The sequence below is a fragment of the Podarcis liolepis genome, assembly GCF_965112155.1.
Source record: "Podarcis liolepis genome assembly, chromosome: 4".
NCBI classification, from domain to species: domain Eukaryota; kingdom Metazoa; phylum Chordata; class Lepidosauria; order Squamata; family Lacertidae; genus Podarcis; species Podarcis liolepis.
In genome coordinates, this window is record NC_139558.1 from 80,985,046 (window position 1) to 81,005,569 (window position 20,524).

General features: G+C 44.6%; 1 protein-coding gene across 3 annotated transcripts in view; it reads left to right on the top strand.

Annotated features, from left to right (window-relative positions):
• Nucleotides 1–20,524, top strand: part of FLT3 (fms related receptor tyrosine kinase 3) — a 57,147-nt gene that overhangs the window by 21,842 nt on the left and 14,781 nt on the right. For all 3 annotated transcript variants that reach the window (XM_083498885.1, XM_083498883.1, XM_083498884.1), the window contains exons 5-17: nucleotides 197–311; nucleotides 862–1,016; nucleotides 3,045–3,181; nucleotides 3,642–3,795; nucleotides 5,899–6,064; nucleotides 10,774–10,880; nucleotides 11,825–11,933; nucleotides 12,331–12,503; nucleotides 13,499–13,602; nucleotides 13,693–13,825; nucleotides 13,916–14,020; nucleotides 18,241–18,351; nucleotides 19,303–19,456. In XM_083498885.1, the coding sequence (XP_083355011.1) occupies nucleotides 197–311; nucleotides 862–1,016; nucleotides 3,045–3,181; nucleotides 3,642–3,795; nucleotides 5,899–6,064; nucleotides 10,774–10,880; nucleotides 11,825–11,933; nucleotides 12,331–12,503; nucleotides 13,499–13,602; nucleotides 13,693–13,825; nucleotides 13,916–14,020; nucleotides 18,241–18,351; nucleotides 19,303–19,456 (1,723 nt within the window). The remainder of the gene's footprint in view (nucleotides 1–196; nucleotides 312–861; nucleotides 1,017–3,044; nucleotides 3,182–3,641; nucleotides 3,796–5,898; nucleotides 6,065–10,773; nucleotides 10,881–11,824; nucleotides 11,934–12,330; nucleotides 12,504–13,498; nucleotides 13,603–13,692; nucleotides 13,826–13,915; nucleotides 14,021–18,240; nucleotides 18,352–19,302; nucleotides 19,457–20,524) is intronic.

Consider the following 20,524-nt stretch of genomic DNA (forward strand, 5'->3'; position numbering starts at 1 on the left):
CATTGATATAAAAACTGCACTGGGTTTTTATTTGGGGGGGGGACTTCTTAGAGTTCCTGACCAACACTGGGTACAAGGCTACTAGTGCTCTGATAAATGAACAATTGATTGATTGATTGATTGACTATAAATAATAAAAGTAAAATACTTCCATGAATAAATAAATGATAAGGAATTCTTGCATTATTTTCAATAGAAAGCCCAAGAAAGCCACATTTTATACTAAATAAGCAGCGAGAAGTTAGCTGCCTATCAGAAGGATATCCTAAACCAAATTTTGAATGGTTTTCTTGCAAGACCCCTGATGAAAGGTAGGTCACCTGTTTTGCTACCAACCTGTCATGGTTTCTTTTCTTTTCCTTTCAACTCTACATTCAGAATGGACATCTTCCTACTGAGATAAGACTGCATACGCACCACAAACATGCACGATTGATAGACTGAATAAAAGAGAAAATACAGTAATCTGATTCTCCTTTTGTTCTGTAGAATTTCATGTCCAGCCACTGAAATTGCAAGCTTCTTGCCCCCTTTCCTCCCCCCCCCGCAAAACCCCATTCTGAAATCAAATATGTATATGTAGTGAGAGGAACCAATGTTTTAGCAAGTGCCTCACTACTTCTAAAATGTGAGCAGCATACAGATCGAAGAAAAATTCAGAATCCTGTTTTGAACCACCCTTCTCTTAGAATCTCATTCTGCACCAAAATGCCAAAGACCTGCTCCAGATTTCACAGGAGGCTTTTACAGTTTGGGCCAGCAGGAGCCCGTATTTGGAGTCCTCTTGAGTCATTCTTGAGTCATAACGACAGCAGTGTTATTGACTTTGAACACGTGGCCTTTTGTCATTCTGTTTTATAGCTGCAGAAGTTCTAAGGCTGCCCAAAGTGAAGACATGGATGGAAGACAACAGGCCCAGCTGAAATTACGAGACAACGAATTGCTCTTTCGACAACATGTGTGGTGTTGTGCAGTTAACGAGTTTGGAAAAGTCTGCTCCGAACTCTATACAATAGGTAAAGATACAAATGTATTTATGGGTTTGGACTCTTTAGCCCCTTTATTCATGCTAACAGTACCACTTCTTTAATAAGACCCAGTGTGGTCTTCCATACACTTGCATAGCAGAGGGAATGTTTCATTAGACAGGTTGTGGAGGGTTTGCCATTAATATTTCCTTATGAACAGAAGGGATAGGAAACCTGCTGTTGAACTCTGACTCCCCTCAACCCCATTCAGTGTGGTCAGGGATCAAGAATGGTGGGATGCTGGAGACCAGCAACATCTAGAAGGCCACAGGTTTGCCATCCCTGCTGCACAGGGTTTCTCTTTTTGTTATCTGTCAGTGGAAGAAAAATGCCTGCAGAAATATAATCAAGTACAAGTTTGGGCAGCCTAAGGATCATTGTGGTTCAACTGCGATCCTTTCTTGTTAAATCGATTTGATCTCTCACCTCCTGTAAGATCCTCAGTTCTTGGTTTTGCGAAGCATAGCCAACGCACCACCCAAATCAGCTTTTATACTTCCATTCCAGTCCCAGATTTTGATGGGCATAACATGTGACGCTGCCAATTGATAGGGTGAAATTGCAGCCTTACTGGTGCAAAGCGTTGCCTGGCATTGTTTCTTTTCAATTGGGGAAGGGCAAGAAGAGAAGATTTTTTGCATGGGGAAGGTCCCTGGTTCAGTCCCTGGCATCCAGTCCGTATTTCTATGTGAACTGTGAAAATAATGTCATGTTTTTTGTTGAATGGTTTGTGTTTATGTTCTGTGCCAATAAAACATGTGCAAGATCTCTTTTATTTAAAGTGTTCAAGCAAAAGAATTTACAGTGGTACCTCGGGTTACAGATGCTTCAGGTTACAGACGTTGCAGGTTACAGACTCCGCTAACCCAGAAATAGTATCTTGGGTTAAGAACTTTGCTTCAGGATGAGAACAGAAATCGTGTGGCGGTGGTGCGGCAGCAGCAGCAGCGGGAGGCCCCATTAGCTAAAGTGGTATCTCAGGTTAAGAACAGTTTCAGGTTAAGAATGGACCTCCAGAACGAATTAAGTTCTTAACCCGAGGTTCCACTGTATTTATTTAAATGTTTTGGCACACTTCTTCATGACACTATGAGTTGGAGGGGAAAGGAGCCCGGATATTTGCAACAATTTAAAATGGTTCCTCCTCCTCCAAGTCACTTATAGTCTAAGTATTGACACTCTAGAATTGGTTAGCTTCCTTCCTTCCTTCCTTCCTTCCTTCCTTCCTTCCTTCCTTCCTTCCTTCCTTCCTTCCTTCCTTCCTGGAATCTTATAATGTATTATTTACATTGATGACTGATTAAAAAAACAGACATCATCAACCAGCCCTCCTTACTCTCATGAAGACCTTCTTCTGCCCCTCCCTGGGGACTGCAGATTTCATTTCCATAGAATCATAGAATTGTAGAGTTGGAAGGGTCCCTGAGGGTCATGAAGTCCAACCCACTGCCTGTCATGCTGGGCTGCAATGCCCAATGTGGGACTCTAACCCACAACCCTGAGATTAAGAGCCTCATGCTCTACCGACTAGGCATGTACACCAGACCAAGGCAAAGCACTAGAACCTGTTCAACTTTCCACTGCCTTTATCTTCAGCAAAAGCAGCCTGAGACTTTGCCTTCAGCTTGGATCCAAGTGTGTGTGTAAGTGTGCACTTAGGATGACTTTGGGATTTGGAAACTAGTTGATGGAGGTGTGTGTCTATCACTTGCTGTGTTTAGTTCTGAGGTTGCATTTGTGTTCATTCAAAATTCTATTAGTGTTTTACTAGGGCCAGAAGGTGCGTTTTCCATTGATTTTGGCATTCCAAGCTGACTCTGTTTTAATTATCTGCTCTGTTGCTGCTTCACATTAGCATTTAACTGTTGATCATTTTATTGCATTTTGAATGATGTTAGCTACCCTAAGCACTACTTTGGTAAGTGGAAAGGGATAGTAGTAGTAGTAGTAGTAGTAACTATTATTATTATTATTTGCTGGTATTGTTATTTTATTGGAATTATTTTTATATTTCAGATCTAAGTGTACCAGGAAGCTCTGTGCAGGAATTCTTTCTTAAAACAGGAGAGCTATTGCTTTTAAGATGTCGTGGTATATCTGGTGATTATAACTTTGGAATGAAGTGGTATTCTGAAAGCAAGCAATTGATTCAGGTACCAAGAGGACCCCATTTTCCTGTCAGCACTTACTGTAGCCTTATATTAAAAATACTAACTTTAAAATCCCCCGTGTATCTCTTGTACCTGTGTAGCTGTTCAGAAATCTTACTGCTTTCCAAGTGTCTCAAAGGTTCAGGACCAGTCAGGGAGAGTTCCCACACTTCTAACACTTCCCAGTGCCTCTTACCAAAATACCTGCTTGCTAATGGCATTTTGAAGACTCTTGCCTAACTCTGGTTCTGAAAGAAGCCCCATATTAATGTCGTAATATATTTTTTAAAATACTGTGTTGGAGCCAGACTTTTGATTCAACTGAAAAGCTTATGAGACCTACATTAGTTGTGACTCGCTAAATTCCTATTGATTTCAGTAGTTCTGAAGCTTTGCACAGCTCCACACCACAAATGAATGTCACCATCTCTTAAATACTAACTTTTATTTTTTTAAAAAATAGGGCATGTCACTCGAAGGAAGGAAGAATTTGAACTCCAAGAGGGTTAAGACACAATATGCATTTGTTTCCCCAATGAAAACACAGAGTCACAGACATTTTAACTGCTCGTCCAAAGAACTTGCTGCAAATAAGAGTGCTTTGGTTACAATTTTAGGTAAGTCGTCTGACATATAAAATGTTTGCATAGGAACATAGAAAGCTGCTACCTGTTGAACTATGTCTACATCCCATTGAATTTAATGGGGCTTACTCCTGTGTGAGGTTACTATTGCAGCCTTAGGTGGTTTATAAAATAAATGCACAGATACACACATAGCAGCTTCCACACCCTTTGTGCCTGTTTCACATGTGCCTGTTTCACTGCATTTCCTATGATGGAATTTACAACATGAGAATGATGTATAGTCCAGGATATTTTGTTTTTATTTTATGTGTTAATGGCATTTATATGTCACCCAATAAGAGTGTTTTCTGGCTAGCGTGCGAATAATACAATATTAAAATTAAAAAAAAAAACAACTCATATAAAAATCCCAGCATTAAAAATCAGCACAAGAATTTCAGCCGCAGAGAGTTAAATAGCATCATTGAATAAATATTTGCTGGTCCAGATTGGCTGAGAATCTTTTAGTGCCTTAGCAATACTTGTCTGATTTCAAGTCCTCTAAGAAGGAACTAGTGGGACGCGGGTGGCGCTGTGGGTAAAACCACAGAGCCTAGGACTTGCCGATCGTATGGTCGGCGGTTCGAATCCCCGCGGCGGGGTGAGCTCCCGTCTTTCGGTCCCAGCTCCTGCCCACCTAGCAGTTCGAAAGCACCTTTAAAGTGCAAGTAGATAAATAGGTACCGCTTTACAGCAGGAAGGTAAACGGCGTTCCGTGTGCTGCGCTGGTGCAGGCTCGCCAGAGCAGCGATGTCACACTGGCCACGTGACCCAGAAGTGTCTGCGGACGGCACCGGCTCCCGGCATCTAGAGTGAGATGAGCGCACAACCCTAGAGTCTGTCAAGACTGGCCCGTAGGGGCAGGGGTACCTTTACCTTTACCTTTAAGAAGGAACTGTGTTGCTCTGACAGAGCAAGTTGCTTGGCACTGAATTAATATTCTGTTGAGGAATTAAGCACCTATCTTGCGACCTATCAAGTGTTTGTTGCTTCTCAGGGTGAAAATTATTGTGCATCAAGGCTAAGGATGCGGGGGGAGGGGCAGAATTTGATACAGTTCACATTTAAAGGTGAATCTACCTGATTCTCACTTTCTGAAACAAAATGAGAACCAAAACCCAGTCACCCTTCAAAAATCACACTTCTCCAAATCTTGCGATCCAGTTCTCTAGCCAAGTAATATGTACAAAAATGCATACACTGGGGCAAAGTGTGCCTGGAAAAGCATGTTTCTGGATGATGACCGACCAAATCTGGACAATGACGGACAAAAATGCATTATCCGGGGGGGGGGGGGATATGCTTTGCAAAAATGCATGCAAATGTGCATGTTAGGAGAAATTCATTAAATAAATTACAAACTGATAAGGAAATGTGGAGAACTGAAACTGTCATGAAGGAAAATTGACAGATTCCTCCCCTCCCCTCCCTTCTCCTCTCCCCCCCCCCAAAAAGGTGAATTTTGACATTTAAAGCAATGTCAAGGGTCAGGCTGCGTGAAGGACCATCTCTTCTTATGGGAATCTGCCCATCTGATGAGATTGCCTTTTGCTCCCCTCTTATTTGTGCCATTTCAATTTGAAGCAAGATTGGTGGCAAAACGTGAGAGGGCTTTTGCTGACCACATCCATGCCACACACTTAACGCGCATGACTTGCCCCAAAGAACCCTGGGAAGTGTATGTTACCCCAACAGTGCTACAATTCCCAGCACCCACAACAAACTATTGTTCCCAGGGTTCTCTGGTGGGAACCTGCATATGCCCCAATAATTCAGGTTATCTTCCTCTTCCTTCCTTTTCTGTTGGTAATTGAAAACCATCCTTTTAAAATAAGCTTTTGATTCTGTTCCTGCCGCATGTATTGATAAGCTACTGTCAGACTTTGGGTTTTGGCTTTTTTCTGGAGTTTTTTTCTTTGTTGATTTGTATTTTGAGGATCGGATTATTGTTGCTTTTAGCTTCCTTTTTTTATTTGTAAGCTGCTTTGAGCAACTCCTTTGCGGAAGAGAAATGCAGGGTAATAAATTATTTCTTAAAATGTTATCATTTTAAATAAAAATATCACAACATCATTTTGATATATCTTTCAACAGATAAGGGTTTTATCAATTTCACCAACGCAAAGGAAGATTTTGAAGCTGATGTGGCGGAAAAGTTGTGCCTTGAAGTCACACTAATAGCATATCCATCAATTAGATGTATATGGATGTCTTCCCAAATGTCATTTCCTTGTATACAGACTTACACAGATGTTTACAGGTAATTAACTTTCTTTGAATGTGCTTCTGTTGTGTGTAAAGACTTGCAGCCACTATTTTCTGCACCCTTCTGAGTCAACAGGTTTAGAATCATTCTGTGTATTTGTTTCCCATGTTTTGTATTGCCACAATCTCTGGTTAGATAAAAAGGTGATTGAAAAAGACCCTTAATGGTTCTTGTTTTAGACAAAAATGCACTGCAATCCCCCCATGCTCTGCTCACCATCTCATGTTGCACATTGTATTTCTTCGTTTCTTCAGAGTCAATGCAGCAGAAAACTCAGGACATATATAAACCACCATCAATGGTGTCTGCAGGAGGCCTTCAGTCTTGCAGTGATCAATTGGCCATATAAGGAATGAGAGGATCTTTTCATTATTCTAGTCTCAAGCTGTATATATCTTGCTTTAGTACCCCCATCCTACCCACCCAAGAATCAATTGACCCGTTTTGTGTACTTGCAAGAGCACACATCCATTGATTGCTACTCTGAGGCAACCATGAGGAGGCGCTATTATTATTATTATTATTATTATTATTATTATTATTATTAATACCACCCTTCTTCCAAAGATCACAGGCCAGTTCACAACATAAAAATACAAAATGAGAACACAAAATACATAATAAAACAAAAACAAATCAATACCCCCCCACACAAACACATTTAAAAGAATGTTAACCAGCCGAAGGTCTCGTTCTACATAAACGCTTTTGCCTGGCACCTAAAGATTTATAACAAAGGCTGTGCTTGCTCTGTACTGGATCCAAACCTGTGACTAATGTGTGTAAATCCATGGCAGAGCATCTTCTTTGGATGCAGAAAGGTCCTGGTCCAATCTCCAGCATCTCCAGGTAGGGCTACCTGTTGAGCCCTGTCTGAAACCCTGGAGAGCTGCTGAAAGTCAATGCAGGCAGTGCTGAGCTCGGTGGACCAATGGTCTGATTCAGTATAGGGTAGCTTCCTAAATACTATTCAAAGAACAATACAGATATTCACTGTGATGGTTGCTCTGTCTCCCATCTTCAACCATAAATCCATAGGCACAGCACAGACCACCTGAGTGAAGCTCACAAACTACTGCTGGTTCACGGACCACAGTTTGAGAGGCCATGGTCTACAATGACTGGCCAAATCCCTATGGGGTTTCAGGAAGGGGGGCTTCTCCTAGCCCTCCCTGGAGATGCCAAGGATTGAATCTATGCAAAGCAAATTTCCTGAGCCCTCTGAGCACAGATCTTCTGGGATGGGGGAGAGAAGCCATTTCCCTACTCAGTTGCCCACTGCGGTTCTTCCCAATGGATAAAAGAGGACCTATATCTTTTCCCTCCTAGGGAGAAAAGTGGCTAGGAAGGGAGGGGAGATGCCAAGCAGATCAATAGTTGCTCTCCCTCTCCAGTTCTCTGCTCTGCCTGAAGCCAAGTGGAAAGTAAATTTCCACACAGCACTCTCTTTTTGGGCTTTTGATTTCAAGCCACACCACAATGACTCCCATCCACCTACAACTTCCTCTAAGCTTTTCCAGAAAATGTTCTTAGTGCCCTTTGGTTTTTCTGTTCCCTCTTTGTAAAATAGAAGGTATCTCTCCGCTCACTTTCACTTCCCCAGAATTAAACCAAAAACGTATCAATGACTATTGCAAGCCTTCCTTTATTTTCAAGCAGGCTGGCTGAAACTCCTGCACTGAATCGGTCTCATGAAACTGAAATTCACGTATAAATGCTACTTGATTCCCTACATTTTATTACCCCTTTATGTATACAGTGGTACCTCAGGTTAAGTACGTAATTCGTTCCGGAGGTCCGTTCTTAACCTGAAACTGTTCTTAACCTGAAGCACCACTTTAGCTAATGGGGCCTCCTGCTGCCGCCACGTCGCTGGAGCCCAATTTCTGTTCTTATCCTGAAGCAAAGTTCTTAACCTGAAGCACTATTTCTGGGTTAGCGGAGTCTGTAACCTGAAGCATATGTAACCTGAGGTACCACTGTACTAGCCATTTGTTACATCAGAGCCCAATTATATGTCACATCAGCCTTCCGCAACCTCCAAATGTTGGACGACAACTGCCATCATCCTATACTGGCTGGGGATGAGGAGTTTTGTAGTCTGAAACATCTGCAGGGCACAGGGGAGGGTAAAGTTGCCTTCCGTCAGTCACACTTTTCTATTTTTAAAAAGGAGCTTGCTTCGATCGGCCACTTTTATTTTGAACTGCAAGGGAAGAGGGTGGGTGGGAGAGTTTTGAGACTAGTGGGTGGGTGAGAGGGGAGAGGAATTTGGAGGTTGCCATATTGGCATCTTATGTAAGATGAAAATCATGAGTCACTGAGATCCGTTTCCCAAAGACTCCCTGCTTGAAACCCTGCAGAGCTGCTGCCAGTTTGTGTAGACAGTACTGAGCTAATTGGAGCAGTGATCTGACTTGGTATAAGACAGCTTCCTATGTTCCTAAATCACTGGCAACATTTGTTAAGCACAATTTTTGAAATATTTATACAATTAACTAACATGTTAAGGTATATGTATTTGGGTTCTGTCTGTTCTGCATTGAAACTGAGTAGTATTATATGTCTTCTTTCTCTTCCTCTGTAAAGTACAAAACGGCTATTTATAAAATATGACGCAGGATGAGATTCTGTAGCAGTGCCCAAAGTTGCCGGACAAGAAAACATAAACACTGCCACATTGGTCCTTGAGCATCACTCACCACCAGCAACAGAGGGACTTTTCTCCCTGTTTGTTGTTGTTTTCCAGGATGTCTGTAACATACTTAGATTTATTTCTGGTCCATTACAGAAATGAATGATGCTGCTGCAGGATACACTGAGTAGCTGAAGGAGGGGTTTCCCTGTCACTGAGCGCATAGATGTTATTTGTCAGAATCTTTTTAAAATGTTGCCTTTCTAAAAGGATGCTTTGCAGTCTTATTTTTGCCCATCTGTCCAAGGCAGCCCTTCCACAGCCAGATTTCTTTTCCAAAGTTGAGAGGAGCAGATTCCTCTGGTACTGTTGTGTGCTTAAACACTATTTTTGAAGTAGCAGGTATACAATTATGTATACAGCCATTCTTCCCTGGGAATCGTGGCTGTGATAGGGAGGTGATCTCTGGCAGGTGCCTTCCGAAGCCAGCTTTCCCTTGCTTCAATGCAGGAAAGTTGCAGAACCAGTTTTTCAGAGCTTGCTCCATGGCAGAGAAAGGCATCTGGTAAGGGCACTTTCAAAGGGCTTTCATTATGTGACATTGCCACTGCAGTTGATGAGGAACACAGAGCTCCCTATATGTTGTTGGAACCCTGACCATTGGACCACCCTCTAAGAACAAGAGGCTGGACCAGGTGGGCCTTGGGCCTGATCCTACAGGGCTCTTTGCAGTGGCAGACCTACATTTATGGGGTCCTGAAGCTTGGATGGTCATGGGGCTCCCTTCACAACCAGCAACAAGGTCAGGGTAACCACTGTTATCTTCCTCCATGGCAGATCACCACATCCTAACATCTGTGCTACTGACTCTCAAACTTTGGGGTTGTTAAAATATAGACAACAAAAAATTAATCAATTTGAGTCGGGCAACGCAAATTGGGTCTACTAGACCCAACATTTTTAAGCAATGTAGACCAAAGTCACCTCTGGGGCTTCATTAGTTTCCTCTTTGACCTGTCCCTGCTTCTTTGTATGTTCTTATGCTGGCTGGGGCTGGTGAGAGCTAGACTCCACCAAGATATTGAGGATCACAGGGTCCCCTGCCCTATCTTTGCCCCAGAAGTACTGTGTGGTTGTTCTTACTGGACTAGAAAACCCTAACCTTAGTAGAATGGGCACTGATTCCACAGGAATTTCTTCTGTTAGCTGAGGCAGTAGCTGGTGGCCTGGTGGAGTGGAGTCACCTACTGTACCTGACCTTCTGGCAGATGAGTTGTTGCTGCTTACAGGGAGGAGAAAGGGACGTGGGTGGCGCTGTGGGTTAAACCACAGAGCCTAGGACTTGCCGATCAGAAGGTTGGTGGTTCGAATCCCCGCGATGGGGTGAGCTCCCGTTGCTCGGTCCCAGCTCCTGCCAACCTAGCAGTTCGAAAGCACGTCAAGTGCAAGTAGATAAATAGGTACCGCTCTGGCGGGAAGGTAAACGGCGTTTCCGTGCGCTGCTCTGGTTCGCCAGAAGCTGCTTGGTCATGCTGGCCACATGACCCAGAAGCTGTGCACCGGCTCCCTCGGCCAATAAAGCGAGATGAGCGCCGCAACCCCAGAGTTGGCCACAACTGGACCTAATGGTCAGGGGTCCCTTTATCTTCACCTTACAGGGAGGAGAGGGGGAAAGGACAATGTTGTGGGGAGCGCAGCACAGTGCAAATGTACCACAGAGCCAATCTAGTGCTCCTACTCGTGCATATTCACTGTGCCCCCCTCCTTCTCCTTCCAATAAGCAGCAGTGACTCACCTGTTTGGAGGTTAGGTAAATGTCCCTGCCCTACCATGCTGTCTGCTACTGAGTTGATGAACCTCTTTCCAGAACTAATGTTTTCAAGGTGAGGGCACCATTCCTATTCATGGAAGAGGGCACCGATGTAGCTTGGCCACGATGCTATACTGGGTTCTCATTCTTTGATAGCTGCCTGGTTTGGTTTAAAAACAACAACCACCTTTTAAATCGCAAATGCGTATGGATACATGCTTGGGTGACTCTTCCTTCCTTCCTTCCTTTGTGAAACAGCATCTCTTCAAAATTCTGTGACCATAAGGACAAACCAGGGGAATATGTGTTCTACGCAGAAAATGACGATTTGTCTGTGAGCAGGACATTAAAACTCTACGTGAAAAGTGAGTTTAAAAGAGAGAGGGAGGGAGAGAACAGATTTGAAATGCTGTTGCTTGTTTGTTCTTCTTCTTGTGAGGGTTGGGAGACAAATGCAATTCAGTTTGCATTTAAAGCTAAACCCACCTTATTCTCACTTCCTGAAAGCAAAAACACAGCCATCCTCTGAAATTTGCACTTTCTCTGAATATTGCAATGCCATTCTCCAACCACCTAGTGTACACAAAAAAGCATTATGCAGGTTAAAGTGTGAAAAATAACAACAACAAAAAGTGCATTGCGTTATGGGAAATTGCTCTGCATAAATGTGAATACTTAACCAACTACAATTCCCAAGATTTCCAGAAGCCTTGTGCTTTAAATGTACATTGTGTATGCAGCCCAAGAGAGGCCTGGCTCAAGGAGAGAGATACCCTCACCTGCAGCCTTACATCACATACCCTCCAACACTTTGAAGCCAAAATCTGGGACACAAAATCTTCCCATTTTTTTATCATGAGAGCATGGTGGCCATTTTGGAGTTCATCTCCACTTTCAGGCTGAGAGCTAGCGTTTGTCTGCAGACAGCTTTTGTGGGTCATGTGGTCAGCATGACTAAACCGCTTCTGGTGCACAGAACATGGTGACGAGTGCCAGAGCACATGGAAACACTGTTTACCTTCCTGCTGCAGCGGTACCTATTTATCTACTTGTGCTGGTATGCTTTTGAACTGCTAGGTTGGCAGAAGCTAGGACAGAGCAATGGGAGCTCACCCCGTTGTGCGGATTCAAACTGCCAACCTTATGATCGGCAAGCCCAAGAAGCTTGCTGGTTTAGACCACAGTGCCACCCGTGTCCTGCAGGTCATGTATTTATGGGGAGGCTCAAAGTATAGGGAGTCTTGTTCTGATGAAGTTCAGGAATTCTTGTTCTAAAGTGCTCTGTGCTGTTTTGCTGTATCTTTTGCAGGGAAACCTGTTTTAAAAATGTACAAGACATCAACTCAGATTTCTTGCGCCGCTGAGAGCAGGCCTGCAGCATCTTGGGTCTGGAGACAGTGTCGGGACGAGAAAACAAAGTAAATAAAGATGTTGATGGCTTTTTCCATGGATGTTAGCGGCTGCATTTTTAAAAGCAGCTGAGATGCCGTGGTGTGGTTTAAGATTCTGCAAGAAGTTCTGTTTGCGGCACCAGCAAAGAGACCTCTCATCCAAGCTCCCCATTTACCTGTGCTATACCTGACATCATATATGGTTTCCCACCCTTGTTCCAGCCCATAGTATGTTTATCTAAACACATCTGTTAAATACAAATTATCTGTGAGCTAAAAAAGCTAAGTGATCAGCTTCTCCATTCCTACACAGCTACTGAAAGAATATTAAGATATATGCAGCACACACTTCTGATGATGCCCTTGACTTTTTAGATGTTTGGGTAAAAAATGAAAAACGTAAATGGCTCTCTTCTCCCCACAGTTGCACAGAAATCGCAGGTGGAATATCAAACAACACGTATGATGGAAATACTTTTGGTTTCCAGATTGTAAACAGCACTTTAGATCTATCGGAAGTAGAAGACAGATTTTACGTAGAGTGCTGTGCCAACAATTCAGTGGGCTTTGACTGTGAAACAAGCTTAATTGAAAAAGGTATTGTATGGAGGTGCCTGTAAAAATGGATTTGGCAGTCTGTGTAAAGAGGAATAGCCAACGTGGTACCCTCCAGATGTTTCCGAATTGCAGCTCCCATTAGCTTCAGCCAGAATAGTGAATGGATGATGGGAACTGCAGCCCAATAACATCTGTGACATGTTGTGGAAAAGGGGAGAGGTTTGCACTTTCTCAGGCAATTGGCAAGAATTGCTTATATGCAACAGCTGGATTTAAGAGTCCCAAAGAGATCTGCCCCCATGGAACTTTGAACAAACTATGCATTTTTACTAACCTGACTTTGAACTTCAGTTGAGTTTTCAAGACCCAAGTCCTTTGCCTCTGATCCCATGATGGGCTGGAACCATGGGAACGCCACCTTTGGGTTGCTGAGTTGCATCTTGTCTCCCCACCATCTTCTTATTGTGCTATGCCTTCATGGTAAACCCTAAGACAAGTCACATTTTGCATTTTACAAGTGGGAAACTGAGACTAGAAGATAGTGGTTAGACCAAGGCGTCTCAGTGATGCCACAGAAGTGGTGGGTGGGACTCACTTAAACCTGGATCTCTTAAATTTAAATATAAATGATTGTTCATCTGGGAACACACTGACCTCTAAAGAATAATACTGTGCTCACCAAAAAAAGGAAGCATGACAGGTTTTAATCTGTCTCATTTATGGGTATTATGTGGTGGTTTGTTTTAATGTTGCTATTGGCTTGTTTCTATGAATGACTCCAACATCCTTCTATTTGCTCTGTGGGAGCCACGTTATAATGCAATGCATGGGTTCCATGCTAAATTCCATGGTATGTAAAAATATATTAAATGTTTGTAACTTCAGAGATGAGTCCTGTGGCACCCTGAAGACCAACATCTCTATTGCGGCATGAGCTTTTGTAGATAAGACCATGTTTCATCACATGTGCAAAGTCATTTTATCTTTAACGATACAATGAAGTGCTTAACAACCCACCTCTCTTCAAATTGCAGGAGAACATCCCCTGTCCGATAATGTTGCATTATATGCAACTGCTGGATTCTGCTTTTCGGTCATTGCTGTGTTGTGTGTCTTAATTTGCCAAAACTACAAAAAGGTAACAGCTGAACCCAATGTCTGTCTTTTTCACTTTGCTCTGTTACCTTGAATGTCCTTTTCACTATTCCTCTTTTCCCATTCCCTGTAGCAATCGAGGTACAAAAGCCAGCTGCAGATGATACAGATGGTTGGATCTTCCTCTAACGAATACATCTACGTGGATTTCAGCGAGGTCGAGTATGAGCTCAAGTGGGAGTTTCCCAGAGAAAATCTGGAATTCGGTGAGTTTGGTGGCACTCATCGTAAGATTAGCAAACATATCACCAAAGTGCAAGATGAGGAGGACATGTTCATTTCCCTTTTTCTTGTAGGGCAAGAACTTGGTTCCGGTGCGTTTGGGAAAGTGGTGAATGCCACGGCATATGGAATTAGTGAAACGGGAGTGTCTGTCCAGGTTGCAGTCAAGATGCTAAAAGGTAGTCTATCCATGTATATTGTAATGCAGGGATGAGGAATCTGTGGCCCTCCAAATGTCCTTGGACTCCTTTATAACTGACTATTGGCTGTGTTTGCTGGAGAGGATGGGAGCTGGAGTCACAGAATCGTAGAATTTTAGTGTTGGAAGGGACCCCAAGGGTCATCCAGCCCAACCCCCTGCAATTCGGGAATCTCGACTAAAGCATCCATGACAGATGGCCATCCAACCTCTGCTTAAAAACCTCCAAGGAAGGAGAGTCCACAACCTCTCCTCTGTCTAACAATTCTCCCTGTCACAATGTTTTTCCGTATGTTTAGTTGAAATCTCCTTTCTTGTAACTTGAAGCCATTGGTTCAAGTCCTGCCCTCCAGAGCAGGAGAAAACAACCTTCCTCCCTCCTCCATGTGACAGCCCTTGAGATATTTGAAGATGGCTATCATATCATATCTCCTCTCAGTCTCCTCTTTTCTAGGTTAAACATACCCATCAACTGCATGTGTGTGTGTGTGTGTGTATAAATTCTCCCTCTCTCCATTTTATCCTCACGACAACCCAGTAAGGTAGACTAAGGGTTTGTGACGGGCCCAAGGTCACCCAATGAGTTTGCTGGCTGAGTGGGGATTTGAACTCTGCTCTCCCAGGTCCTAGCCTAGCGTTCTAACCACTACACCACACTGGCTCTCATGTGGAGGTCCACACGTTTCACACTCCTGCTGTAAAGGCTGTAACCTGTTCTTGATTGGGGGGGGGGAGCCTATCTTCAATTCGGTGTCTGGGGTGCTTGTCTGGAAGCACGATCAAGGCAGAGCAGGCCAATGCAACCGCCATTCACAGTGAAGAGGCAAGGCAAGGTGACAAGGGTCATTAGGTTGCTTGGTCTGACATCAGCTTCATCTACTCTGTAGAGACAAATTGCTCAGGCTGAAGAAACAGAATCTAGGGATTTAGAAAGGTCAAGTGAAACTCCTGTTGGTGCCCTGCCTTGCATCGCCTGGCAACTGCTGAGTCAGCAAGCCGCAGGATCTACTTCTGACCCAGCTGCATTGGCGACACCCAAGCGGAGCAGATCCCTGGCAAACAGCTCCCTCTTCTGACAACTTGCTGTGGTGGCACAGAGAGAAAAGCACTTGAGTCGGACTCTGAAAGATGCCCAATCCTGTTTCCTTGTAGTGAGCCCTTGCATGAGTGCTTAACTGTGCTTAATGTCCTGGTCCCAGGGGTAACCCATGAAATGCGGTCCAGGTCCAGTCCAGAATCCAAAGGTTCCACTAGGAGCCATTCCGACAGGGCCAAGGCAGGACATGAGGCAGAAAACCAGGCAAGGACAGGTACAGGATCTCAGGCAGGATCTGGCATACAGCAATGTTGCTCCCGCAACCTGGGGCGGGGTCCAACAGCCTTTTATCTTTGTTGGGGTAACGGCTGGTCCTGATCCCCCAGCGACTCACCTCCCTGTTTTGCCCAGAGGTGAGCACTCCTCCTGCGAGTACTCAGGGCTCTCCTCTCAGACCTCAGTCTCTGCAGCTCGGGAGACATCAATGGGTTACTAGACCCAGGGGCTGCCTCAGCCTCCCTTGACCAAACTGGTAGTGGAGCAGCTGTAAGTGATGGCCCAGCTGGAGGCAATGAGGTAATCCCCGCATCTGGAGCCAGGGCACACTCAGGCCACTGACTTGGCCCAGCTGGTGTTAGTTGCAGGGGAACCTGTGCAGACTGGGACTCTTCAGGATCAGGCCCCAGATGATGCCTGAGGCAAAGGGTCTGGTGCAGACTGCGACTCCTCTGGTTCTGAGTCCGAGTCCCAGGCCATCACACTTAAGAACATAGGAAGAGCCAGACTGGATCCAGCCAAAGGCCCATCTAGTCCATCATCTTGTTCTCATAGTGGTCAACCAGATGTATCTGAGAAGACCAGAAGCAAGACCCAAGCACAACCACGCTCTTCCCTTTTATGATTCCCCGCAACTGGCATTCTAGAGGCACGATGCCTCTGACAGTGGAGGCAGATACATAGCTAGCCATTAGCATTTCAAAACATCTGCAGACTCTGATTTTTCTCCTACGAGTTTGTGCACACTCGTGTTGTTTGAGGGGTGCCACAGGGTTCTGTCTTGGGCCCGGTCTTATTCAACATCTTTATCAACGACTTGGATGATGGACTCAAGGGCATCCTGATCAGATTTGCAGATGACACCAAACTGGGAGGGGTGGCTAACACCCCAGAGGACAGGATCACACTTCAAAACGACCTTGACAGATTAGAGAACTGGGCCAAAACAAACAAGATGAATTTTAACAGGGAGAAATGTAAAGTAATCCACTTGGGCAAAAAAAAAATGAGAGGCACAAATACAAGATGGGTGAGACCTGGCTTGAGAGCAGTACATGTGAAAAGGATCTAGGAGTCTTGGTTGACCACAAACTTGACATGAGCCAACAGTGTGACGCGGCAGCTAAAAAAGCCAATGCAATTCTGGGCTGCATCAATAGGAGTATAGCATCTAGATCAAGGGAAGTAATAGTGCCACTGTATTCTGCTCTGGTCAGACCTCACCTGGAGTACTGTGTCCAGTTCTGGGCACCACAATTCAAGAAGGACACTGACAAACTGGAACGTGTCCAGAGGAGGGCAACCAAAATGGTCAAAGGCCTGGAAACGATGCCTTATGAGGAACGGCTAAGGGAGCTGGGCATGTTTAGCCTGGAGAAGAGGAGGTTAAGGGGTGATATGATAGCCATGTTCAAATATATAAAAGGATGTCACATAGAGGAGGGAGAAAGGTTGTTTTCTGCTGCTCCAGAGAAACGGACACGGAGCAATGGATCCAAACTACAAGAAAGAAGATTCCACCTAAACATTAGGAAGAACTTCCTGACAGTAAGAGCTGTTCGACAGTGGAATTTGCTGCCAAGGAGTGTGGTGGAGTCTCCTACTTTGGAGGTCTTTAAGCAGAGGCTTGACAACCATATGTCAGGAGTGCTCTGATGGTGTTTCCTGCTTGGCAGGGGGTTGGACTCGATGGCCCTTGTGGTCTCTTCCAACTCTATGATTCTATGATTCTATTGCAATCCAAAGTTTCTGGTGGCATGTCTTCCCTCTCTTTGCTGTAGGACTATTATGTGTGATGCAGCTGTGTCACAGTTGTGAGTAGGTGGTCATGTATCGGAGAACAGTCCTTTATTTGAAAGAGTCCTTTGTCTGAAGAGTTGCCTAATCCAAAGCTTAAATTGCTTGTAGTTTTCAGAACATGGTGGTGATTCTGAGGATGACGTCAGCACCAAAGCAAAGAAACCATTAAAATGTGAATTATGTTTGGGCTTTGATTTGCAGAACATCAAGCAAAAGTCCCTGGATATCTGACTTCATCTCCCACAGAAGCCAGGGATGTTTTTTTCAGACCTATGCTGGCCATTATGGCTGCATACACAACATGCATTTCAATCACAGTTAAAGTACACACAGCTAAAGTACGTTTCCTGGGAAATGTTCCTTATAGTTATTCCTATGAACAGCAAGTAAGTCCCATTCCATGGAGGTTGATCCATTAAGGTGAATGGGGCATTGCCTCACCAAGGACAATCTGCCCTTAGCCAGCCCCCACCTCCTCCTTACTTACTTCCAACCAATCCAGGGGATGTTACTAGCTGGCTGTCAACTCCTCATTAGCCTCAGTGTTGCCTTTGTAGAACTCATCAGGGAGGAGGTTCAGGTTGCCTCTGCCTATCATTGGCTCTGACTTCACCATCATTTCCTGTTGGCTGCTCTGGTCTTCTGCTCCACCAACCCCAGTGGGCACCAGCCTCCCCTGGCCCCATTGACTTCACTTTCAAGTAACCATTCATACGGCTGAGCTCTTGGAGGAAGTGTAATCCCATTCTGCTTTCCATGCATTGGATTGATCTCCATCTATTACCATACCAAATTACTGCCTCTGCTGCTACAGCTAAAGTCGACCTATACAGTGGTCTTAAGTTTAGGATTTAGCATTGTACACTGAGAATCTAAAGCCGTTTCCCTCATCCTAGTGCTTTCCAGGCATTGCTGGACTACAGCTCCCATCAAGTCAGCATGGTCAGTGGTGATGGGTGATGAGAGTTGTAGTTCAAATCTCTGAAGGTTGGAGGAGGCTGATCCTAAATCCTTAAATTGCATGGACTTAATCGCCCTTCCCAGTATAGGCAAATATAACTACACTTCTGTTGCTGTTGCATTTACAGACAAATACAGCTCTTCCGAAAAAGATGCTCTAATGACTGAACTCAAGATGATGACTCGCATTGGCAGTCATGAAAACATTGTGAATCTGCTTGGAGCTTGTACCATATCAGGTAAGGAGCTGAACAGCCAGTGGGTAAAGCCATCTACTTATGCTGGACCTTCCAATGTGACCTCTTTTTGCCTGGGTTGAGTACCCAAATGTAGAATTAGCATTGGCCTGTTGTGCCTGTAGCTCCTGTCCAATGGAATGAAAATTCACATTTAGGGGATCTGCTGAGTCTTTGATGGAACTCGGGAGACCATAGATCAGTGGCAGAGCACCTGCTTTGCTTGCAGAAGGTTTCAGGTTCTGTTTCTGGCATCTCCAGTTAAGAGGATCAGGCAACAGGTGTTGGGATAAACTTCCCTCTGTCTGAGACCCTGGAGAGCCACTGCCAGTCAGAGTAGACACTACTGGGCTAGATAGCTATACAGACCTTTAGTCTGATCTAGTAGACAGCAGTTTCCTATGTCCCAAATGGCCTTTCTGCTGTAACTACCAAGAGTCTGGGCAGCCACTCTGGGCAGCTTCCAACAAAATGCAGAAAAAACAGCAGCAGCAGCAACAACAACAAACATCAAACATGAATAGCTTCCCTAAGAGGGTGGCCTTCAGAAGTCTATGAAAAATTATATAGTTGTTTAGCTCTTTGACATCTAATGGGAGCAAAATCCACAGGGTGGACGCCACTACCGAGAAGGCCCTCTGTCTGGTTCCCAGTAACTTCACTTCTTGCAATGAGGGAACTGCCAGAAGGCCCTTGGAGCTGGACCTCAGTGTCCGGGCTGAACAATGGGGGTGGAGACGCTCCTTTGGGTATACTAGGCCAAGGTTGTTTAGGGCTTGAAAGCTCAACACCAACACTTTGAATTGTGCTCGGAAATGTACTGGGAGCCAATGTAGATTTTTTTTTAGGACTGGTGTTATGTGGTCCCAGTGGCTGCTCCCAGTTGCTTCCTTTTTCACTGTTTGCTATCTGGTATCTGAGTAACAGATTTTTATTTTTTTAAAAACTTTCCAGGACCAGTTTACTTGATTTTTGAATACTGTTGCTATGGAGACCTTTTGAACTACTTGCGGAGCAAACGAGACAGATTCCACAAGACCTTGACTGATGTCTTCCGACAGCACAATTTCAGCTTTTACCACAATTTCCCACAGTACACAAACTCAAGGTAAGGAGCACTGAGCCAGTTGTGGCTTGGGCAAAGCGATGCATTAGAGGCCCTTGTGTGCCAAGCAAAGGGGGAGGGAATAGTGCCGCCCGCTCTCCTTGGCGGGGCTGTGGCACACGAGGAAGCTGCCAAGGCAGCTCTCTCATGCCCGACCACTACAGCTCCATTCCTGGGTCAAGCCCGAACTGGGGATGCAGTGGGCTTTCTCCACACCACGCTTCCCTTGGGGGCATTCCCCACATGCCCATCCCGGGTGGTTGTAGCATACACCTCTGTGGTGGTGATGGGGTCTTCCCCATAGCATTAGCCACCTGAGACAGCTGCCTCACTCTGCCTAATGGTAGCACAGGCCCAGCAGGCAGATTTATGCAGATAGTAGTCCAGTGGAAGAATCTGATCATTTCCCTCAACGACAGGTTACCTAGACTGAGGGAAAGTATCAATTCTGGAGGCTTTATATTAACCACCAGCAGCTGATTGGTTCTCTCGTGTCACCTGACTCATTGGGCCAGTGGTTCTGCCTTCTGATCAGCAGTCCTGGCAGTGCAAGGAGGCTGTAGCTGATCTGCATTGTTCCTCGTTCGCCTCTCCTGACAACAACTCACAGGGCCAAGTTGCTAGGGTGACTTAATAATAATAATAATAATAATAATAATAATAATAATAATAATAATATTTTTTATTTATACCCCGGCCAGAGCCGGGCTCAGGGTGGCTAACACCAGTAAAATTATAATAAAAACATAATGGGGGGGAGAGAAAAAAACCAATTTAAAATACGGGTTAAAATACAATTTAAAATGCAGCCTCATTTTAATAGTAGCCCATAGATCAAAACCATAAGGGGAGGGAAACATAAGGGTCAGACTGAGTCCAAACCAAAGGCCAGGTGGAACAGCTCTGTCTTGCAGGCCCTGCGGAAAGATGTCAAGTCCCACAGGGCCCTAGTCTCTTGTGACAGAGCGTTCCACCAAGTTGGAGCCAGTACTAAAAAGGCCCTGGCCCTAGCTGAGACCAATCTAACCACCTTGCGACTTAGGACCTCCAAAGTGTTGTCATTTTTGGACC